General features: G+C 43.5%; 1 protein-coding gene across 3 annotated transcripts in view; it reads left to right on the top strand.

Annotated features, from left to right (window-relative positions):
• The window catches only part of FANCI (FA complementation group I), a 95653-nt gene that overhangs the window by 41110 nt on the left and 29482 nt on the right, over positions 1-25061 (top strand). For all 3 annotated transcript variants that reach the window (XM_056571927.1, XM_056571928.1, XM_056571926.1), the window contains exons 10-20: positions 5228-5351; positions 7793-7885; positions 8112-8248; positions 9853-10024; positions 10113-10200; positions 11616-11746; positions 13316-13386; positions 14802-14916; positions 14995-15117; positions 15197-15265; positions 15730-15831. In XM_056571927.1, coding sequence (XP_056427902.1) covers positions 5228-5351; positions 7793-7885; positions 8112-8248; positions 9853-10024; positions 10113-10200; positions 11616-11746; positions 13316-13386; positions 14802-14916; positions 14995-15117; positions 15197-15265; positions 15730-15831 — 1225 coding nt within the window. The remainder of the gene's footprint in view (positions 1-5227; positions 5352-7792; positions 7886-8111; positions 8249-9852; positions 10025-10112; positions 10201-11615; positions 11747-13315; positions 13387-14801; positions 14917-14994; positions 15118-15196; positions 15266-15729; positions 15832-25061) is intronic.

The raw sequence follows: 25061 nt of genomic DNA, 5'->3' as shown, positions 1-25061 counted from the left end.
CCTACGGTAAATGGCGTTAACGTAAAAAAAAAAAAAAAATCACAGAATTGCTTTTTTTTTTATGTTTATAACATCATATCCCAGAAAAAATGAAGTAAAAAAGTGTTGAAAAAGTCCGATCAATACCAAAATGGTACCGATACAAACAGCATAAATTTAGCCCTCATACAGCCCAGTATACGGAAAAATTTAAATATTATAGGGGTCAGGGATTTTTTTTTTACTTAAAATGTAAAAAAAAAATATGTATTATTAAAACATGACAGAAACTAAACAAATTTGGTATTTGTGTAATCAGGCCGACCTAAAGTATCAAAATAATGTGTAAGTTTGACCACAAGGTGAATGGCGAAAAAAAGAAAAAACACAAATTAGAATTTTTTTAAATTTCACCTCACAAATAATATTTTTTTTGTTTCACAATAGTTATGGAAAAATGAAAGGTGTCATTACAAAGTATACTTGGCCCCACAAAATACAAGCCTCATATGGGTCTGTAGATGGAAAAATAAGGGTTATGGCTATTATAGGACGAGGAGGAAAAATCGAAAGTGCATTTACATACTAGTTTCGTTGAAATTATTTTATCTACCGGGCAAGTGGATTTTCTTGAGGGACAAGTCGATTGTGTTCCACTTTAGTCCCTTGGACAAGTAGTTTTTTTTATTTTTTTATTTCCACACCCCTGTTCATAGCTTCCTTCATTCTGCAGCTCAGTTAGCTTTGCTGTGTAGACTGCTTCAGCAATGAGAGGGTGATTTTTTCTGGAGGGGGGTATTTTTTATGGCTGGAGGGGTGGTGTATAAATTATAAACAAGCTATACCTACCTCTGTTGCACTGATGCTCTAGGTCCAACAATGGGCACTGCTACTTTCTTGAACGCTTCATTAGGGGACACAGAAACCATGGGTATATGCTGCTTGGCGCCAGGAGGCTGACACTAAGCAAAAAACTAAAGAAAGTCTGCTCTTACGGCAGCATATATCCACCCCCTGGCTCAGTTTTAGCTTAGTGTCAGCAGGAGGCAGACATAGGTCTGGAGTTCTCCAGACCTGGTCTTATTTCTTTTGTTTTATTCTTAGTCTCAGTCTATAGTTAGATTTTCTCTCTTTTTTTGTTTTTTTTCTAGTGTTAAGTGACAAGAGCATGGTGCTGCCTGATCCTCCACCTGCAAGCTATGGGCACGGTGCATTGCAGCATGGGCCGTTAACCCCTCCTCGCTGCCGACCAGCGCATGGTGGTGTACCCTGGGTCCGAGTCCCCCATTTGCCCTTGTTTGCCAGCTGGGCTGGCTTAAGGCAGGTGGCCCTTAGCTGGTCAAAGACTTCCTGGGTGAGTATGTTCTCCCCCCCCCCCCCCTCCCTCCATCCCTCATTAATTCAATACAAGCCGCCAGCTGGACTCTGCCCGCATTCTACCGTGCGACTCTCCTGTCATCTCTTGAATGTCTCCGGCATCTGCATGGCCGGATGCCTTTGATCCGGGCCGTGGGTGGTGAGGTGCAATTTATTCTGTGGCTTGGGCCTGCTGGTGGCTCCACCGCGGCTTCCTTGTTCCTCTGGTGGCGCTCCGTGCTTAGCACACTGCGCTGCGGTCCCATTTACTGTGCGCACCCGACGACTTCCAGGTCCGCGGCTTGGGCCTAGACATAGCTCCACCCACTTTTTGGCACCAGTATCGCGTGCCCGGGGTCATGTGAGCTCCACCTCTCTGGCCCTCGGCCTCTCTTTTCTCCGTGCGCTCCGGGAGCAGCCTTTAGCCTATCATGTCAGAGCGCGCACTGCAGGGGTCTGTATTTCTCCTCCCCCCTCTCCTTTACCCTATGGGGCTAAATCCCCTCCTTCCCTGCTCCTTACCCAGCGTGTATCTGGCTGGACACACTCTTCTTAGCCTGCCGCTCAACTCAGCCTCTCTGCCGGCCATCTCATGCTGCTGTCTGCTCCAGCTTTACCTTTCAGGACTGGACACAGGAACCTGGGTGAGATCACTCCTTGTCTGGCTGGCTGTCTGACTTACTTGTGTCTTTTCATGTCCGACCCCAGACTTGACCCCCTCTTCCCTCCACTTCCCCTTCTTCCCAGGGTCGTCCGGAAGCTAAAGGTGGCGGGCGTCTCGGCGATTCTGGTAGCCCCGAATCGGCCCTGTCGCGTTTGGTACGCGCACGTGGTCAATCTCGTGGCAGACGTTCCTTTCCGCCTTCCAGATTGTCCCGACCTTCTCTCCCAAGGGCCACCCCAATTTACTTCTGCTGCATTTGACAGCGTGGCGGTTGAAACCGCGGTTTTGAGGGCTCAGGGTTTCTCTACCTGTGTGATTCGGACCATGCTCTGTGCCCGGAAGCCCTCGTCCGCCAGGATTTACCACCCTACCTGGCGGGCCTATTTCCGTTTGTGTGAGGCCCGTTCTTTCTCTCCCACCTCCTTTTCTTTGCTGAATCTCTTGTCCTTTTTGCAGTCGGCGCTTTCTGTCCTCTTTCAACGCCCTCTTGCGTCCGACCCACATGTGCGCACTTTTTTGCAGGCCGTGGCTCATGAGGTCCCTCCATTCCGGTCCCCCACTGCACCTTGGGACCTCAACCTCGTTTTGGATGCCCTGCAGGGGACTCAGTTTGAGCCAGGTTACCCTTCGCTTCCTTTCCTGGAAGGTGGCCTTTTTTGTCGCAGTCACGTCCCTTCGCCGTGTGTATTAGAGTTGGCTGCCCTCTCCTGCCGTTCCCCTTTTCTGATGCTTCACCAAGACAAGGTGGTTCTTTGGCCGGTACCCTCTTTTCAGCCCAAGGTTGTGACATCTTTCCACTTGAACAAGCAGATTGTTTTGCCTTCCTTCTGCCCGTCCCCTTCTCATCCGCGGGAGCCTCAGCTTCACAAGCTGTACTTGGTTTGGAGCTGTTCAGACCCATTTGTCGGTCACTTCCTCTTTCAGGCGGAGTGACTCTCTGTTTGTGCTTCCCGAGGGGCGGCGCAAGGGGCTCCCGGCTTCTAAGGCAACTATCTCCCGATGGATCCGGTCTGCCATTTTTTAGGCGTATCGTTGCAAGGGTCAGGTACTTCCTGGTGGCGGCATCGTGGGTGGTCAGCCATGGGGCCTCGGCTCTTCAGGTTTGCAAGGCGGCTACTTGGTCATCTCTGCATACCTTTGGCAAGTTTTACAGTGTTTATACCTTTGCGTCCTCCGACGCAGGCTTGGGCCGCAGGGTTTTGCAGGCTGCAGTTCAGTCCGCCTGCGTTCCCTTCTGGCTGGGATGTTGGTCTTTCCCTCCCCAGGAACTGCTTTAGGACGTCCCATTGTTCCTGTGTCCCCCAATGAAGCGCTTGAGAAAAGTAGATTTTTATACTTACTGTAAAATCTCTTTCTCTGAGCTTCTATTGGGGGACACAGCACCCGCCCATTGGTTTGTTTGTGGCCAGCCAGTTTCCGCTGCTGTTGTGCGGGGTGTTTTTTTGTGGTCGGTCCCCTTGTTTTGTCTGGGTTTTGTTCAAACTGTTACTTTTCCTGGTCAGTTCTCCTTCTGCTTTGGGACTAAACTGAGTTGCTCAGAGCCAGGGGGAGGGTATATCCTGCCGGGAGGAGCCGACTTTCTTTTGTTTTTTGCCTAGTATCAGCTTCCTAACAGCAAGCAGCATATACCCATGGTTCCTGTGTACCTCAATAGAAGCTCCAATAATGAGATTTTACAGTAAGTATAAAAATCTACTTTTCTGGTTTCTGTACAGTGCCTACCCCACTTTGCCAATTAATGGGCTCGGCAGCATCCCACCTTAGTTAGGGATTGGCTGAGTGGGGCACATCCTGTGGGGTCGGGATGTCACAGGAACCAGGCTGGCGTGACATACGTCGGCGACTAAGGTCGGCGTAGCTTGTTTATTATTTTTACCACCAGCTATGTCAATTTTTTGACAGCTGTATCGCATGTTCTAGACAAGGAGGGATGATAACATTATACGTTATGCAATATAGTATAGTTTGAAATAATGGCACTCACCCACTGTAGACATTCAACTTTATTTTATTTGTCTTCGGTGCATGATAAAAATTGCAGCGGGGAGCTGCATATTAACGGGCAGGGGAGCCACAATCAATAATTGTGGCTCCTCTGCCCGTTGATACGCAGCTCCCCACTGCAATTTTTATCAGACGAATAAAATGAAGTTGAATGTCTACAGTGGGTGAGTGCCATTATTTCAAATTATACTATATTGCATAATCATTGGATGTTTCAATACTGAGCACAACCCTGCATGTAGTAAGCGATGAATGTTTTTGTGTAACCTTCCTACCCTAAATGTGAATACTGCCAGAAAACTCGGATAATGCTAAATTAATACTATTACTATGCACTATACCTTATACATGCATACACACAGGCTCTTCAATTATCTACCCAACAGCTTTGTGGGCTCTTATGTTCTTCCGGGAGACTGTAAGGGATTTGCACTTGAAGATTCAAGAACTTAACCATCATGTAGTATCAGTCTACAGGTGGTATTCCAGCTTTTTAGAAAACCACCATTGCAGTTTTTAAGCCAAAGTGTTTAAAAGGAATGGAAAATATAAAGAAGGACTTATACTTGTCCTTCCTACAGGATCCACTTCTGACTTTGGCTTAAAAACTGCAGTGGTATTATTCCAAAAAACTGCAGAGGAGAATCCAAATCTTAGGGTGATCATACATGATGCATATACAGCACAGATAAGTCCCAAATAAACTACAAAGCTACCAAATACATTTCCTGCATGCGCTAAATTTGTGTAGGATCCCCCTAATAGTCCATAATGTTTCTCTGACAACTCAAATTTATTGCAGCTGCCATATGCTCAGACACTGCTGCATTGTCTATACAGGAAGATATGTCTCTAATATGGCTGCCCTAGATAATTTCTAATAATTATAATAATTGGCTGCAACATAAAAAATCTCTTCTATAGACTTAAGATCTTAAATTTTAGCTCTAATTAATGAAAATGAAAGTTAAATTCATGTGACATTCCTTTTCACTTCTAAAAGCATATCAAGTTTTCTCTTTGCCTTCTAAGCAAAGACAAAAGAAAATCACATTTATAAAGGATTAAGAGAAATGTTTTCCATCCACTAAGTAGGACTAAAAGGAAGTACATTTTTGGAAGGTGAAATATTTGATATTTTTTTAATCTTAATATCAATGGAATGTCCTTTGATTTGCTTGCCAGTTGTTCTGGATACATTTTCTGACTCTGCTTATACTTTAGCTCTTTAGATCTGATCGATTCAACTCTACCTAAAGAACAGCTTCTCCAAGTTGAGGGTACTATTATTTTGCACATTGTCTTTGCCATTAAATTTGACCAGGAACTAGGTCGAGAGCTGGTAAAAGTAAGTGGAAAATTAATTATTATTATTATTTGGATTGTTCCGTACTGATATATAAAGGACCTCTCATGCAGCTGATACACTTTTCACCTTGTTTCACTTTCACAAATAAGCAAAGTTAGTAAATACTTTGATTCCTTTAAAAAATTACAATTTTAAGTTGTTTGCTGTTTTATTTTTTAAACATTGTGGTTCTGTTCCTTTGTCATCCATCCCGCAAATGTGTGTTAGGGTATGTTCACACGTCAGAAAATTTCTGGCAGACAGCTAGGACCACTCCATCTTTCTGCAAAGGCTAAAATCAGAATTGCATGCAAGGTGAAGTAGAATCCTATAGAAAACAATGACACAGAATTTCAGAGAAAAATTTAACTGCCAAATTTCACGCAGAAATTCTGACGTGTAAACGAGGCCTTATTCTTCTCCTTGTCAGTGGGGCAGTTTCCTACATACCCTGACACTGTTCAGTCAGACACATCATAATGACAAGGGGGATTGGTATCACCCAGTACATGCATTTCCAGTAGGAATAACAGAGGAACATCACAGCACAAAGTTCTAAAAAAAAGGTACTCCAAAACTATTTATGGTAAATACAATTTTTTTCTAAAAACATATGTCATGATTGCTGATGGTCTTTTTTTTAATCCCTTAAGGACATAGCCCATTTTGGCCTTTAGGACACAGCCAAATTAAATGTTTGATATTTTGTCTTTCCTCCCTACATTTTAGGAGCCATAAGTCTTGCGCTGTGATGTGTAGTTTTTATCAGTACCAGTTTTGCGTATATGTGACTTTTTGATCACTTTTTATTCCATTTTTTTTTTTGTAATGTGACCAAAAATCATCAGTGTTAGACTTTTTTTTACATTTATGCTGCCCACCATACGGGATAGTATTATATATTAAAGGAGTAGTACAGCAGTGGATTTTATGATCCCATTGTGCCCGGGCTGCAAAAAATAAAAAAACTAACTATAATTCATCTTCCGTCGCTCCCCATTGCTCCGGTCCTTCAGTCCCGGTCTTCATCCTGCATTTATGTGCACAGATCGTTACACTGCGATCAGCATATTGCCAGCTGTAGAGATGTCCCACCTCAGCCGGTAATTGGCTACACTAATCCTTTAATAGTTTGGACATATCCACATGCGGTAATAGCAATTATGTATATTTTTATTCTTATTATTATTTTGTATACATTTTTGTTGTACAATTGAAAGGGATTACTTAAATTCTATTGGGGGAGGCTTATTTATTTTAATTTTATTATTCACTTTTACATTTTTTCCAGTGGAAAACTTTTTATTTTTTTTAAATGAACTGGTGCCAGAAAGTTAAACAGATTTGTAAATTTTAGTACTTTTTAGCAGCTGTTTGCTACAGAGGAAAATCTTTATTTTTTGAATTTCTTTTTTGTCTTGTCCACAGTGCTCTCTGCTGACACCTGATGCCCGTATCAGGAACTGTCCAGAGCAGGAGAAAATCCCCATAGCAAACCTATGCTATGCTGGACAGTTCCTGACATGGACAGAGGTGTCAGCAGAGAGCACGGTGGACGAGACTAAAAGAAATTCAAAAAGTAAAGAATTTCCTCTGTAGCATACAGCTGCTAAAAAGTACTAAAAGGATTAAGATTTTTTAATAGAAGCAATTTACAAATCTGTTTAACTTTCTGGCACCTGTTCATTTAAAAAAAGTTTTCCACCGGAGTACCCCTTTAAATATCTTCATATAGGACTGATAAAAGTAATCACTCAATTACTTAAACTGTTCAGTGGAATGCGCTTCATAGACAGAATGACATTCAGGACATAAATGTACATCCTGGTGCGTTAAGTCAGTGCTTAGCATCAGATTTAATATAATACCCTTTATGGCCATATTGTTCCAGACTTAAGATGTCAGAATTTTTCTTAATATATACATTTTCCTTAATTGCACTTAGGGCATTCCTCATTATCCTAAAAACCCAGATATAAACTTTTTGAATGCTTGAATTCATCCCTTGCGTCTGAATGACAGCTACTATGCTGTCTTCTGCTTGTGCCATCCATATTAAACTGTATGTCTGTGGTACATGTACCACCGAGAACTTGGACGGTACTTGTGTGGGGTTTCAGTGAGGATGACCCAAGTAAAGGTAAGCTTTGTGGCTAGCATTTAGGGGTGGATTTAAGCCAGCAAGTCTGGGCTCTTGTGACAAAGGGCACTTACGGCTAATATACATAATAAGAAGTATACTTATAACTTGGGACTGGAGCATAATATGAACATAAAAAGGTATTACATCTAACTGGACCCTACGCTCTGAATACCCATGGTCTTATACCTCAATCCTGCTGACAGGTCCACTTTAAGTATGCAGTTATTTGCTTTTGCCAGATGCAGATGTGTTTACCCCTATGTAACGTGTCTTGTGTTATGTATGTCTTATTTTATAGGCTGGACAGCAAGGAGACTCAAGCAAATTTTTAAGTCCTTTCAGTGTTGCACTCTTGTTGTCTGTATCCAGAATACAAAGATTTGAGAAACAGGTAATATAACTATAGTAGCATACTCTCTTGCATATATATTGCATAACATGGGGAAACATCTTTTGCGCATATTGCTTCAACAGTTGTGCAGTTTTATTTTACATTTCTCCCATTTTATCTCTGCTCACGTAAAGCCTCCTATCACTGGCTGATTAGAAGATCTAGATTGGGTTCTCCATTCATATGACTATATTTTGATATCAATATTTTTTTATTCATTGCACAGGTATTTGATTTCCTAAAAAGTACTATTGTGAAAGGTTTTAAAGACTTTCAGTTTCAGCAAGGCTCAAAGTTTCTACGTGATTTAGTACCACAGCCACCTTGTGTCTCAACAATGTTACAAGAAATTGTCAAAAACAGGTATGGAAGTGACTGAAGGATGCTGTTTTGTTTGCATTCTTAAAAGTAAGATTTAGATTGGTAGTATAACAGTACATAGAATATTGTTAAGATTTTAATTTGACCTATACAGAGGTGAAATGGTAGAATTACTAGGAAACATTTTAAAAGAAATTCTATGTTTTGTTTAACTCAAAAACTGACAAAACTGTATAAAATCAGGTGTTCGTGTTTTTTGCATGGCTAAAAACTGCTGAATAACGGAACCATACAAAAACGTACATAACCAGATAAATTTTTTGTGTACCGTATATACTCGAGTATAAGCCAAGTTTTTCAGCATGATTTTTCATGCTGAAAACACCCCCCTCGGCTTATACTAAGTTAACTCTCTGCCCTCAGTGGTCTTCAACCTGCGGGGGGGGGGGGGGGGGGGGGGCTGGGGCTCTTCTCCACGCTTCGTGCCCGGAATAGTGACGTTACTTTGACGACGACGCACAAGGACGTTGCGCGTGAACGTCCCTGTGCGTCGTCGTCAAGGCAATGTCACTATTCCGGGCACGAAGCGCGGAGAAGAGGGCCCCCTGGTGAACATGGACAGCCCGGAACGACTATCCCTCCCCACCGGACGGTCCCTGCAGCACAGATGGCCCGGACCAGCTCACCCTTCCTTCCCGCCGAGCGGAGGTGAGTACAGAACTAAAGGGGGGGGGGGGGGGGGGTCTGGATGATGACAATGGCTGTCCGGGCATGTTGGGAGTTGTAGTTTTGAAACATCTGGAGGTCCGCAGGTTGAAGACCACTGTTGACAGGCAGTGATGATGAAGGGGGGGGGGGATGATGACAGGTGGTGATGATGAAGGTGGGGGGTGGAAATGTGGGATGATTACAGGGGGATGATGACAGGCGGTGATGATGATGAAGGGGGGGTGGGATGATGACAGGCGGTGATGATGAAGGGGGGATGATGTCAGGGTAATGATGAAGGGGGGGGATGATGACAGGCGGTGATGATGAAGGGGGGGTTGTGAGATGATGACAGGGGGATGATGACAGGCGGTGATGATGAAGGGGGGGTGTGGGATGATGACAGGCGGTGATAAAGGGGGGATGATGACAGGGTAATGATGAAGGGGGGGATGATGACAGGCGGTGATGATGAAGGGGGGATGATGACAGGGTGATGATGATGAGGGTGTTAATGATGGGGGTCTGGATGATGACATGGGGGGGATGATGTATATCCCACCCTAGGCTTATAGTCGAGTCAATAACTTTTCCTGGGTTTTTGGGGTGAAATTAGGGGCCTCGGCTTATATTCAGGTCTGCTTATACTCGAGTATATACGGTACATTTTTATATGAGTGGTCAATGGATGCGGCAAGCAATATTGTTGTATACATTTATAAAATGCTAAAACGTATACGGCTGCCGTATGCCAAAATGGTTGTGTGAATGCACCCTTAAATAAGCAAACATGTAAATGTGATAGAGACCTTCCTGCCACAATGTTACTACCTGGTATAACAAGAAGTAAATCTTTTATGATTTGTAGTGAAATGATATATGTATTTTTAGGTTAGTTATAGTAAGATATATTGATAAATGAAAGTTTTCTCTCTCAGTGTATTTGGTTGGGACCACGTCACTCAAGGGCTTGTAGAGCTTGGTTTCCTCTTGATGGATTCATATGGGCCTAAAATGGTTCCAGGTGCAAAATTCTCTGAAGCGACTGTAGGATCCCCAAGTCAACAGGCCAGTCAGCTTGGATCCAAAATTTTACTAGAAACCTTCAAGGTGATGTTGACTTTTTCCTCTCATTCCTGTCTTCATTTTTTTTATATTGTAGAATTTTCCAACTAAGTTCAATCAATTTTTTTTTTAGGTCCATGAGCCAATAAGAAGTGTGATTTTAGAGCAAGTTTTGAACCGTGTTATTACTAAGGCAACTTCTCCCACAAGTCACTTCATAGGTAAATTGTTCAGCTTTTAACCCCTTAAGGACTCGTTTTTGCACTTACGTTTTTTCCTCCTTACCTTTTAAAAATCATAACCCTTTCAATTTTCCACCTAAAAATCCATATTATGGCTTATTTTTTGCGTCGCCAATTCTACTTTACAGTGACATTAGTCATTTTACCCAAAAATGCACGGCGAAACGGAAAAAAAAAATCATTGGGCTTCCGTTTCTACGCAGTGCATATTTCGGTAAAAATTACACCTTATCATTATTCTTTAGGTCCATATGGTTAAAATGATTCCCTACTTATATAGGTTTGATTTTGTCGCACTTCTGGAAAAAATCATAACTACATGCAGGAAAATTTATACGTTTAAAAATGTCATCTTCTGACCCCTATAACTTTTTTATTTTTCCATGTACAGGGCAGTATGAGGACTCATTTTTTGCGCCGTGATCTGAAGTTTTTATCGGTATGATTTTTGTTTTGATCGGACTTTTTGATCACTTTTTATTCATTTTTTTAATGGTATAAAAAGTGACCAAAATACGCTTTTTTGGACTTTGGAATTTTTTTGCGCGTACGCCATTGACCGCGCGGTTTAATTAATGATATATTTTTATAGTTCGGACCTATAACACTGCACACACTGATCTCCTATGCTGATCACTGGCGTGTATTAACACGCCTGTGATCAGCATTATCTGCGCTTGACTGCTCCTGCCTGGATCTCAGGCACGGAGCAGTCATTCGTCGATCGGACACCGAGGAGGCAGGTAAGGGCCCTCCCGGTGTCCGGTCAGCTGTTCGGGACGCCGCGATTTCACCGCGGCGGTCCCGAACAGCCTGACTGAGCAGCCGGGTCACTTTCAGTTTCACTTTAGAAGCGGCGGTCAGCTTTGACCGCCGCTTCTAAAGGGTTAATACCGCACATCGCCGCGATCGGCGATGTGTGGTATTAGCCGCGGTTCCCGGCCGTTGATGAGCGCCTGGACCGACGCGATATGATGCAGGATCGCGGCGCGATCCCGCTTCATATGGCGGGAGCCGGCGCAGGACGTAAATATACGTTCTGCGTCGTTAAGGGGTTAAAGAGTGCCTGTCACCACACTAAACTTTTAATATATTGTTTCTTATGTAATTATAAGACACTTTGCTTGAGTGATGTTGTGTCTCCTGGGGAACACCCACTTTCTCCTGCCGGTGAGCAAGGGGAAAGGTATGATACAGAGATTTTTAATGCTCGGAAAAAATGTTAAGGGCAGGAGGAGTGTTGGGAGTAATTAGGAAATATAATCTGAGTTAGTTTAGAAAATATGGTTTGCTGACAGGTACTCTTAAAGACCTACATTTCTGCACATGGATGATAGTAAACACTCAAAGTACAACACCAATGCTTATATAATAAGATCTTATATCTTTTGTAGATCTTCTCTCGGACATTGTATTTGCAACACCACTTATAATGCAGAATTCGTCCTCTAAGCTGACTGCAACATTTGATCATCTCTTCCACTTGCCATTCTCCACAGTTCAGGGTCTTCTTAAAGCTTTACAGGTAGGTATGAAAAAAGAAAATAATAAGTCCATTACTAACATCAAAGTTTTTTATAGGGAAATTAAGCTGAATCCTTATAAAGGGATATATCACATCAGTGGTGGTCTGTGAACTGTGCAATGTGACTGAACGGTTGACCCTATGTGTAGCATATAAGAAACGGAGTAATCATACTGGGGTGTCCTCCTCCGTTGTTCATGGTACCTGCTATGCATGAGTAAGAAATACTTGTGCTATACAGAGATTCCCTCCTCTACCGTTTGTGGTACTTTTCTGTGTCAGCCCTATTAATCCTTTTCTAGATGGTTCTCCTGCTTACCCTCCTGGTGGGGTTCTTCTTTTCTTCACTTTCCCAAAGCCTCTATTGTGAAAGGTTGTCCATGTAGTTTCATATCGCTAGCCCTTTTTCTTGGTGATCTGGGCATAGAGGAGTCTCTACAGCTTCCCTGGGTTTTTTACTGGTGGTACATCCCACTTCCCATGGAGACTTACCCTCTCTGTCTTTAGCTGGCAACAGTCACCCGTGACCCCCCCCCCCTTGGGGACATTTCTTTGGATTTCTGTTCTTTAGTTAAATAGGTCACTCCTGCTTGTCTTCTAACCTCTGGCATCCGTGCTCCTTTTTAGAGTTGTCTTCCTCTGCCTCATGCAGAAAGGGTTCCTGGTAGTGCCACGTTCTAATTCCCTCTCTCAGGGACTTCATTTTGACGAGAAAGTAGGACTTTTGTGTTACTTACCTGTAAAATGCATTGGCCATTCTGAATGAGTGACTGTCTGCAGGAGGGGTATAGGCCATGTGGGAGGAGCTAACACTTTTGTTGCTTAGTGTCGCCTCCTAGTGGCAGCAGCGTATACAAACGAAAGTAGTACAGTATGGAATATGACTCTCAAAGAAAATGTGCACGCACTTGCTCTTAGTGGAGATTCCAGTTTTCAGACCTCTGCAAGTGCTATATTCTTACATGTTAGGGGATACATTTTAAGGAGAGAAAATATATTTTGGGATATTATGTCATTTTAACTAGAAAAAAAATGCATAAAAATAGTGTGTACCAAAGTATGGGCAGGAAATAGCAGAGAAAAAACATACCACGGTGCGCTCCTAGTGAAGATCGCTCAGGTTAGGAAGATATAGAAAAAAAATGTAGGGTCCTTACCCCTAGGTGTTGCACTAAGAGCACAACGCCTACAGTAGCTTCTGCAAATAAAAGTGCATTTGAGCCGCCTTTGGGAACTCCCGGGGGTGACGTCAGTCAGTCCGGTAAATTTGCAGGAAGGTTAAAAAGGAAACAGTCCCCCAAATGTAGGCGCTGGTCCCGCAGATTGGATATATTTACTTTATTGCAACGTGTTTCGGCCCTGAACCGGGGTCTTCATCAGGCAATAAAGTACATATATCCAATCTGCGGGACCAGCACCTTCATTTGGGGGGCAATTTCCTTTTTAACCTTCCTGCAAAGTATGGGCAGGAATTTGGAAAACTAATGGATTTGGCATATCCAAATTTTTGCATTCAACAATAGCTCTCACTGCTTTATGTATCTTTAAATATTTATTTTGTCTTTACAGCCAATTTTAAAAATAAATGTATCTTTGAGGGACAATGTCATCCTTGTTCTGAGGAAGGCAATGTTTTCAAGGTATGATGTTTTATTTTATTTTTTAATGCAATGACCTAGAACTTCCTTAATGTTGCCTAATTGTGTGTACTTCGTATATGTACTTAGGCTGGACTATGTTACACACCACATTGTGTTCATTCATAGGATATCCCGTTGTGTGCAACTGTATGGCATAGAGTTGCACATGTTGATACCATCGTATTGAAAATCATACTTGATAACACTTCTCAAAACAGTTAAAAATGTATATACAAGGCCGGGACACATGCTAAAAGAACAATCTTTGGCAAAAGTCAGGCCTATAGATATACTTGATGTTTCTGCTCATGCAGCACAAGTGAGGTGTGACGACAGCCTAAAATGTATGAACGTAGGGTTCTTGTACACGGACAGATAGCTGCTTGTTATGAGCCCTGATAGTATGTACATGTTGGTTGGCACTCATTTCAAGGACCCTTTATAATGACCGATTGCTGCTGCTTTTTGTTTGAGGGGAGGGGGGGGGGGCCTGCTCTTTAACATCATTGTCAGAGACACGTCAATTTTTAGATGGGGAGATATGTGAATAACAAAGATTTTAGGGTCACACGATCCCTGCTATTGCTGACAAACAAGTGTTTTCTCATTTGTTAGCCAATCGCTGTACAGTATGCCTGATTTACCAATGACGTACTATTTATTAGTGTAAAGTTTTCCCACCAAGAGTGGTGTAAGTGAAAGTGATTAACATATCGAACAAGTGTGATAACATTTAACACAGTTTCTGCCTGTCTGGTCGGGTTTTGTATAACTCGGTGGGTAATTTAAATCTGCCCCATTGTGTTAAAACAGCAGCACTCCTGTCCTGTTTGTGGTACTGTAGCTCAGTTCCTTTGCAGTGAATGGAGCCAAGTTGAAATACCACACACAACCTGAGGACAGGGGCAGTGGGAAGTTCGCTCCATGCATCGGATGTCTGGGGTGCCGCAGCCGAGATTGCGGGGGTCCCCAGCGGCGGGACCACCGCGTTCAGACATCCCCTATCCTTTGAATAGGGGATAAGATGACTAGGGGCGGAGTACCCCTTTAAGGAAAAAATTTGCTTGGTTTTACTATTCCTGGATAACTTCTTAAAATTTTGGAGATCTATATAGATTTATAAATAGGCAGATGATATTCAAAGACAGGCAACATAATGATCAGTGTCATAAAACATATTAAAATGGAGGGAAAGGGAGAACATTTTGTTTAAATGTGTAAAAGGTTTAACATTCCTAAAAAAATAATTGTAGGCAAGGAAAAAGAAGACAATGCAAAGCCACAAAAATGTATGTTAAGGGCAAAAATTAAAAATATAATAAAACACATATAAAGAGGTTTTTTTTGCCATTGTTAGGGTAGATATTTAGTGACCAAAAACTTGTCATGGTTTTCAAAATTGAATTTGTGATTAGTCAATTAGATGCTCGGAAGTCCGCTGTTGCTGGTTTCCTGCTCTTGCTTAAGAATTTTAAGGTCCTGGGGAGCTTGTCCTCTTCTCAATGTAGCCAAGCCATTGGCGCAAGCCAGGTAACTTTATTAATATCTTAGATCTTTTTCTTTATCAATGGGTTTGCATATGATTATAGTCTGTTCTATACCTGACAGGTGCTGGTGGATGTCCACACTCGGTATAATTCAGCTGCAAATGAAGCTTTTTGTTTGGAAATACTAGGATGTTTGAGAAGATGCTTGAGTCAGCAAGAAGACATTAGACGGATTCTTTATGAGGTAAGTGATATTTTTCTATCCCTGTTTAAAAGACCTTAGACATAGATGCAAATATCAAATTTTCTCATTTTTTTGTTAGGGATTTTATGATGTTATTCGACGGAATTCTCAGTTGGCCAGACCCATCATGCACACACTTGTGGCTCAGGTACGATTTGGTTTACTCAGTTTGGTAATTGTTAAACATGGAGGAAGAAGGGGTTAACATTATTCTGTATGAACAAGAAGTGTGTCACAAGAAGTAATTGTGTTGAAGGGAAGCTGTCACTAGTTTCATGCTGCCCAAACCATGGGCTGCATAAAATACTGACAGGCCTCCTCTGTCACAATGATCTATGATTCACTCTGAATGGCTGTGCTGTTTTATCATATTTGTAACTTTGGCCAGGAACACAGCTCCAAATAATCAGAATGGTCTCTGGCCCCAGTTGACAGATCTCACCTTATACTCAAATAGAGAGAGAGACGTCAATCAAGTTTGTGGACTGCCCCAATGACTTGGAACCTTATATTTTTATGATGTGAAGCATTCTTCCAAACTGCTTTTGTACATAGTGTTCAGGGAAGCTTATGTACTCACCTGAGTTGTCTTACTGCATTTTGCTTTTTCAGTTAAAGAGGTATTATGAACCAGAGCAGGACTTGTTGCCACCTTTGAAGCTGGAGAAGTGTATTACGGCCCAAAAGGAACAGATAATATTGCAGGAACCTCTGGTAAATTCATGTTCTAAAACTGTTAATGAAAGATAATGTGGTGATGGTATTGACCTAAACTGATATTCGTAAATAGATTAGCTGTAGAGCAGGAAAGGTATTACCTTGCCTTGCTACCCAGTGGCTCACTTCTGTTTTGATCTTGTTTCAGCCTAATGCCTTTTTACCTTGCTAGAAGGGAGTAGGCAGAGGTGGCAGAGGTGGTAGGGCGGTACTATATTGCGATCACTGCCGCCGCATGCAGGCATGGTTTCACGGGCATGTGGCGATACCCATATAGTGCTGGCTGACTGTTTGTTAGCCCCATTCAAGCCAGCTAAGGAGGTATTGGTTTGAGATGGCAGTAAGTTGGAAATGACGTTTTGAATAAGAGTCTTCTTAAGAGTATCTTCTTTATTATACTCACATATCCAGTACAGGGTGGACAAAATACAGAGATTGGGGGGGGGGGGGGGGTGTGTTCGGGGTTTAAAACGCAAGGCGACAGCACTGTTTCGCACTATAGCGTGCTTAAACTGGCCTCTGAATCCACATGGATAACAGTGCAGTAACACATAAACAGGTGCATAATTACCATAAGCCAATCACCATTGCCTTACATCTAAACATGTGACCACATGACATCAGACCAGGAGTGGGTGTCAGACAAAGGAACTCATTTCCACCCGATCATTTAACCCTAAAGAGCCCATAGCTTTGGTTCTTAAGCCACAAGACATGGAAGACAGTAACATGAGCGCAGCTTATGGACATTGTCCTTCTTACAGGGAGAGAGGACTTGTGTGTGCGTGGGGGGGGGGTGTACTTTATGGAATGTAACATGAAAGAAGACCTAGAAGTGATGAGTTTCAGATCACTGGAGCTAAGAATTACCACCTTGGCAGAACGAGAAAGGTCAGTATTTTGGTCAGTCAATTCATTGCAAACCTATGTACAATGTGAACGAGTTCCGAAGGGATTAGGAACATATAAGATCCCTGCCCAGTTTCACGATGATCCGGTTTTCCATGCGCACACAGAACATTCACAGAAATTGTTGCAAATTGTTCTAACTAGAGGCTGCATTGAATAGTTGAAGTTCTGGGTGAATTAAATAAAGCTAAAGAGGCATATGCCAAACGTACCTCTCAGGAACAAAAGGCAGCGTACAACTAGTGTACAATAAAAGAAAGAACAAACGCTTCTATTCCTATAAGTATAAAAAAGAAAATGAAGCTACGGCAACTGACTCAGAAGCGAGACTCTCTGATGATCCTACCAACGTACCTGCTAGTTCCATGGTTCAATATCGCCTTTAGGAAGAGGGGAACAAGAAGGGGCCGCAACCAAAGTCTCAAAAGAAAAGAAAAGGAGTATCGTGGCGGATGTAGAACTCGACTCTAATGTGATAAATTTGACGGACGTACAATTGGAACCTAACTGTATTACATTGCAATCTAAAGGACTGAATTATGGGTTACGGGAGAAAGTTAACAATGTGCAGTTTGAGATAGATCTGTATAGAGCCATTAGAAAGATTAACCTGTCCCAAGTTTTTTTTTAATAAACCTATGAATGAGCAGCAACTGAAGGAAAGGGATATTCCAGCAAAAATAGGCCCCCTGGAGTTTGTTATAGTTCCAGAGTTTACACAACAAGACAGGGTGTTAGTGGATATGTTAGCATTGGAATTTAGTCAGAGTTTTAAACCTATTGATATTATGTTAGATAATGGTACCGAAAGGTTTACTAGAGGTAACAAGTCAGAGTTCTCTCCTCCTATTGTACAAGGTAGCCATATTGATTTGTTTCAAAAGGCAAACCAGTCCCTCCCTTGTCGAAAGGGGAATCGAAAGCTATGGAGTTGTTAAAAACAAGAGATGACCTAGTGGTTACCTGATCCGATAAGGGGGGGGAGTGTTGTAGTCTTGACAAAACAATACAATAAGGTAGAGGCCGAAAGGCAGTTGTCAGGCACGAGCACTTATACTTCCCTTATGAGTGATCCCATCCCCAAAATCCTGGACAAACTGAAAACATTCCTAAAGAAACAAGTTTCAAGTGGTATGTTATCACTTAACCCATTAAGCCCATTTTTTACTTTAAAGGGGTACTCCGCCCCTAGACATCTTATCCCCTATCCAAAGGATAGGGGATAAGATGTCAGATCGCCGCGGTCCCGCTGCTGGGGATCCCCGGGATCCCCACTGCGGCACCGCGCTCTCATTACAGCACAGAGCGAGTTCGCTCTGTGCGTAATGACGGGCGATACAGGGGACGGAGTCGCATGGCTCCGCCCCTCGTGACATCACGGCCCATCCCCTTACTGCAAGTCTATGGGAGGGGGCTTGACGACCGCCACGCCCCTCCCATAGACTTGTATTGAAAGGGGCGGGCCGTGATGTCAGGAGGGGCGGAGCCGGGACGTAACTATGCTCCGGCCCCTGTACTGTCCATCATTACGTGCAGAGCGAACTCGCTCTGTGCTGTAATGATAGCGGGGTGCCGCAGCAGGGATCCCGGGGCTCCCCAGCAGCGGGACCGCGGCAATCTGACATCTTATCCCCTATCCTTTGGATAGGGGATAAGATGTCTAGTGGCGGAGTTCCCCTTTAAGGACTGAGCCCTTTTTTGCAATTCTGACCACTGTCACTTTATGCATTAATGACTCTGGGATGCTTTTAACTTTTGTTCTGATTCCGCCATTGTTTTTTCGTGACATATTCTACTTTAACATAGTGATAAATTTGTGTTGTTACTTGCATCCTTTCTTGGTGAAAAATACCCAAATTTTTTTTTTTTACTTTGAAATTTTCTGCTTGTTAGAAATTACAAATACATTTATATATTGATTCACAAATACAATATGTCTACTTTATGTTGTCATCATAAAGTTGACATGTTTTTACTTTTTGAAGACATTAGAGGGCTTCAAAGTATAGCAGCAATTTTCAAAATTTTCAAAATTTTCATGAAAAATTCAAAATCTGAGTTTTTCAGGGACCAGTTAAGCTTGAAGTGGATTTGAAGGGGCCTTTATGTGAGAAAAACCCCATAAATGACCCCATTATAGAAACTGCACCCCTCAAAGTATTCAAAATGACATTCAGAAAGTTTAACCCTTTAGGTGTTTCACTGGAATAGCAGCAAAGTAAATATTTTACAGTGGAATTTTTATAAGGGGTAAAAGAACAGAAATCCCCCCATAATTTGAGGAAATACCTCATATGTGAATGTAAAATGTTCTGCGGGTGCAGTAGAGGGCTCAGAAGGGAAGGAGCGACAATTGGATTTTGGAGAGTGAATTTTACACCCCTCAAGGAACGTAACAAGGGGTACAGAGAGCCTTAGCAGCCCACAGGTGCTTGGCGACTTTTTGTTAAAATCGAATGTGTAAGTGAAAAAAAAAAATTTCACTAAAATGCTGGTTTTTCACTAATTTTAAATTTTTACATGGGGTAATAGGAGAAAATGCCCCAAAATTTGTAACCCCATTTCTTCTGAGTATGGAAATACCCCATGTGTGGATGTCAAGTGCACTTCGGGTGCACTACAATGCTCAGAAGAGAAGGAGTCACATTTGGCTTTTGGAAAGCAGATTTTGCTGAAATGGTTTTTTTTTTTTGGGGGGGGGGGGCATGTCGCATTTAGGAAGCCCCTATGGTACCAGAACAGCAAAAAAAAAAAAAAAAAAACACATGGCATACTATTTTGGAAAACACCCCTCAAAGAACGTAACAAGGAGTCCAGTGAGCCTTAACAGCCCACAGGTGTTTGACGACTTTTTGTTAAAATCGAATGTGTAAATGAAAAAAAAAATTTCACTAAAATGCTGGTTTTTCACTAATTTTAAATTTTTACATGGGGTGATAGGAGAAAATGCCCCAAAATTTGTAACCCCATTTCTTCTGAGTATGGAAATACCCCATGTGTGAACGGTGCATTGCTGGATGGGCCGTTAACTCCTCCTCGCGAGCAACCAGTGCCTGGTGGTCTACCTAGGGTCCTGGTCCCCCATTTGCCCCTGTTTGCCAGCTGAGCTGGCTTAAGGCAGGTGGCCCTAGCTGGTCGAAGACTTTGTTGGGGAGTATGCTCCCTGTGGGTGAGTATGTCTGTCCGCCTTTCTGCTTTGGCTGGACTGACACCTGAGCTGGGTTCCTTCTGTCTCCCTCTCTGTGCCTTGCCTTCTGGGTTGTGTTTTCTTGGATATATGCAGTTTGTTCTGATTGCTGGGATCCAATGCTTGCTCGGCCATGTCTAACCTCTCGTCCCTTGTATCTGAGGGTGGTTGGGCTGCGCAATGACCTCTGTGCTAGCGTTGCCTGTTGCTCTGCTCGCTGCTCCCTCATAGGGTATGCCACTTCTTTCATGGTGGTCCCGTACTGGTTCAGGAACCTCTCCCTTGATGTTCTGCATGTGCATGATTTCTTTCCATTGTGCTATCTACCAGATGGCGGCTGCTCATCTCGGTCTCAGGGGTAATTTCCCTATGCTTTTTTCGGCCTTGGAGCTTTTCACCTGGGGTGTTTCACTCAGGCTTGGGTTTGCTTAGCCACCTCTGGTGTGGGACCCGGTTACACCTGGTTGCTTGGCAGCGTGGCCTGGGCTGTGGTTTTGTGTCCGGGCCACTCGGTCCGAGTGGTCGGAAATGTGCCCCATGCTCTAGTCGTCCTCTGGGCCGGATTGCTTTCAGGGCCACCCCGGGCATGGTCAGGTTTCCTGTACCTCACTGCTGGTGTCAGGAATCTGGATGAGAGTCCCTGCGAGTACTCATGTCTGATGCCAGACAGTCAGGCTTTCGTCTGTTGGGTCTCTTACACAGTCACGTTGCCTGTTAGTTCAGCCACACTCCAATACCCCACTTTCTGTGGTTGTTCAGGAATCCTGTACCAATCAGCCAGACGGTTGTCTGCATGGTTTACTGCTACGTTGGGTCAACTACCATATGCTTTCTACACAGTGCACGGAAGTTCAGGTAACCCCAAGGTGTAATTCTGATTGAGTCACCCCATTCTGCTCCATGGGCCCTATACAATGCACCACATACTGGTTCGCAGGATTCCCTCCTTTACCAGGTTCCATCAGCTGAAGGCTGATAACCCACTTTCTGTGTGTGGTTCTTAATGTGGGACCGGTGTGGCCATGTTCCCTATGCCAGATAGCCATGGTTTTCTAATCCACCAGGTCACCTTCCCCACTCTTGCAACTCCCACGGCTGCAGTCCGGTGAATCATTTTCCATGTGAATTTCCAAAGAGAGTGTCTCTGTGGTTTCATTTGACCTTTTATACCTATCTGTCAGTGTCTGCATGTTTCCTTTCCCACATACATCCTTCCTCTCTTGCGTCTACGACTGCAGTCCTGGTGTGTGGCACCATTAGGAGATGGGGTGTGGGTTTTTCCTGCTGGTTCCATGGACTTTCACAGCAACAGCAGCACTCTCTGTTCCCCTTTCTAAGGGTGCAATGTTGGTCTGCTAGGGGCATGGTTGTGAGCCTGTCTTCCATACTACTGGACATTTTGATGTCTGCAGTTTCTTTTGAGTCAGCAGTCTTGGTACCCCCACTACTATCGTGCGGTAACCACATGTGTGTTCCTATGTGTGCTAGGCCTCTCTGCAGGTGTAGAGCCCACCTTCCCTTTTTTTCAGTGGGATGTGCCTCAGGCCTTCTTGTGTTCTTGTTCCCATAGGTCTACGATGGTTGAGCGCCTCTGTTCAGGCATGGGGCCTGATGGGGCAACACATCAGGTATCTGTCCTGGGATCCTGTGCAGGGTGGTTTGGACGCCGGCTCTGTTGCCTTAGACAACGACCTGGATGACTCAGTTGATGTAATTCTGGTCGAGGGTTTCACCACGTTGGACGCTTTGGTTCCTGTGTGTGTGTGCTTCTTACTTGCATTCATAGTCACATCTTGCATCTTGTCGCTTTTGCCCAGCACCAGTGTCCAGATCTCCATTTTCTCCGGGGACACAAATTGGCTTCTCCATACCTCAATATGTTTTTGCAGGGTTCCTGGGGGCCATGTCCACCCGGTGCTTTGTCCACTTACCTTCGGGCGGCATTTCCTTGCTCCTATAGTGCCTGGCGCACTTTGACAATCTCCTTTCCACAGGGGGTATGGGGATCAGGGAGCTTGGCATGGTGATAGTTTCATCGCGTCCACCCCTTGTTTTCCCCTCCACTATATAGGTGGGGTACCTGGCTGGGCCCTTGTTTTTTGCTGAGAGCAATCAGCAGAGCTGCACACTTTTGCATCCTGGCTGTCTTCCTGTTTCTTGGTTATCTACTGGTGCTCATGCAGTCTTTGCATTCTCCTCTGTGGGAGGTGTTTATGTGATCATGTATCGCTCGGCGGTTTGGGTCCTGCTATTGCTCTCCTCCTCCCTCGGTGCAATCTCCCTGGAGGTGTTTGTTCCTCCTTCTCTTTGTCGGTGTCAGTTGCGCTACACTGACACTACGGTTTTCTGGAGTAACCTTTCCTTTTGTTTCCCCCCTCCATTCCCATCCTGAGGGGATGTGGCTTTGGTCAGCTCTGACTGCTGTGGTCCATGTCCGATTAGTCTCCTTGTCTTGGACACTGTCCTAGTATGCTGTGGAGTGCCTTCTTTCTAGGTTGGCTCTTCTGGTTCTTTGGGCCTTTGGGTTGAGGTCTCGGGCAGGGTAGCTCTTCTGCCCAGACTTCTACGCAATCCCATTTGTGGGACGGTTTTTCTGTACCGCACTTCTTCTTGTCTCAACATAGATGTTTGTCACCCAGAGCGTTTTGTGGATGTTGGGTTTACTTACTCTACAGGTGGACGTCTCCAGGCGATTCGGGTACCTCCAATTCCCAGGTCGGCCACTCCGGTGTTCCAGGATGCTCCTTATGTCCGTTTAGTCTTACATTTACGTCTTACGGGTGACCTGTCGGATGCTCCGATGTTCCGGTATGCTCCGGTATGGGCCGTTATTCCTTCTTTCTCCTCCATTGGGGTCCATGTTCTCCCGAGGTGGAGGGCGTTTCGGTCTTCAGGATCACGCTACTCAAGCTTATTTCGCCTCCCAAGTGCTCACGTGGGCTCCTGGGACAGGGTTTTTGGGTCTTCGGTTGTTCAGGTCATCGATTTTATGCACCAGGCCTCTCTAGAGCTGCCCTCCATCTTTCTTTCGTTTTTCCAGTGCTTTTCTGGTCTCCACCTACTGTGCTTGACTTCTGCTCAGGTGTACGCACTCACCCTGGTGTTTTTTTCTGCCATGTTCTCTTGATTCGGTTGACTCTAGATGGGTTCTCTTGTTGTGCCCCTTTCCATTTTTGTTTCCCAGCCGGGCTAGCCCTCTGTTTGGTTCTGTGTTCCTTGGAGTTGATTTCCTATTTCCTCCTAGGATGGTTTTGGCCCATCTGGCTTCCTAGTCGCCCTTTTCATGTCTCTCTTTATGGACCATAGGTTTAGAGTCTCTAGTTAGGACGGTCTCTTCCTTTGGCATCCTAGTCCATCTCCATGGACGGTGGTCTTTCCGGGAGCTCAGTTTGTGGGCCTTGGTTGTCTCTGCCCAGGATCTCGTCCGCAGGCCTTACGGTCGAGTGGATTCGGTCTCTGACTAATTCCCTAATGTCCCCCAATGAAGAGCGACCGATAAAAGGAGATTTTTTGTACTCGCCATAAAATCTCTTCATCACCACACCCACCCATTTTCTTAATATTTTGTCTCAATAATCTTTTCTGGTTCTTGTTTATTTTATATCCAGGATTCTTTTTTAGGGTCCTTCGGACATATTTCTTTGTTGGCTTCTCCTACTGCTTTGTGACAAAACTGATTACCTCACTTCCAGTGGGTGGGTATATCCTGCCAGGGAGGAGCTGACGTTTTTTCCTAGTGTCAGCGCCTCCTAGTGGCAAGAGCATATACCCCTTTAATATTGGTGTCCCCCAATGAAGTCTAGGAGAAAGAGATTTTACTGTGAGTACAAAAAAAAATCTCCTTTTCTTACAATATTCTGATAAATCTCCAGACTTTATTACTTTTATCTGTGAGGCTCTTCAATTTATCCTTTCCAACAGCACATTTCAATTCTCCGATAGGTGGTACCGACAGGACACTGGCACCCCGATGGGGATGCCAGTGTCCTGTGCATATACAATTTTATTTTTGGCCATGTTAGAGTCTAAACAAGTGTACACCACTCAGAACCCGTTCACACAATATATTAAAACCTATGTGCGTTTTGTAGATATATTGATCATCTGGTCAGGAACAGAAGCGCAGTTTACGGAGTTCGTAGCATATTTGAATGCTAGAAACAAGGTAAATATGAGTTCACTAGTCAGTTCGGAGGAGACTACATTGAGTTTCTGGACGTGTGTCTGAAAATAATCAATGGTGAATTAAGTGTAGGCTACCGCAAAAAAGTAGCTAAAAACTTGTTGCTGCATTTTAATAGTTTGCATCCGTAAAGAAGGGAATCCCTTACGGGCAATTCGTCAGATTAAAAAGAATTAATAAAGACAAAGCTACATACCACCAATAAGCTAATGAGACAGTATCCAGAAGAACTAATAAAAGCGAGAGAGACAGTATCCAGAAGAACTAATAAAAGCAGGAACAAAAAGACTAGATAGAAGATACAGAAATTAAATAAGAAGTAAGCAATGTAAAAGAAGTAATACAGAGAGGTTTACTTTTGCATTTAATAAATCTCCCATGAACAAAATCTTAGAACAGTCAATTAAGAACAATTGGTATGTATTAGGAGATGAGGATCTTAACACGATAACAAAAATAAGACCTTTAATAGCATATCAGAAAAATAGGACAATAAGGGATATTATTAAAATAATGCTAGAAAAGAGAATAGAAAACAACAGTCTTGGGTAAAAGAGATGATCCCCAAAGGTAATATGCAATGTAAATCATGTAACTTCTGCAAATATAATCTCAGTACCAATACCATGGGAGCCATTGTACACAAGGTGCAAGAATTGATCACTTGTCGTTCTAAATACATTGTGTATGTGAGGGTTTTCTTTACGTGGGCAAGACGAAGAGGTAGCGGAGGACCCGTATTAGAGGACACTTTTATTCATTTTATTCAACACAGAGGAGACCCTATTGTTTTACACCTCGCCGGCATAGAACAGGTTAATGCAAAGCCAGGAGAGCTTAGAGAAAAGAAGCTATTGCAAAGAGAAACTACCTGGATTTTAAGAACCGAAGCTATGGGCCCTTTAGGGTTAAATGATCGGGTGGAAATGAGTTCCTTTGTCTGACACC

The sequence above is a fragment of the Hyla sarda genome, chromosome 4 (assembly GCF_029499605.1).
Source record: "Hyla sarda isolate aHylSar1 chromosome 4, aHylSar1.hap1, whole genome shotgun sequence".
NCBI classification, from domain to species: Eukaryota; Metazoa; Chordata; class Amphibia; order Anura; family Hylidae; genus Hyla; species Hyla sarda.
The sequence above is the reverse complement of the archived record's forward strand: the minus strand, read 5'-3'. Positions and strand labels throughout refer to the sequence as shown.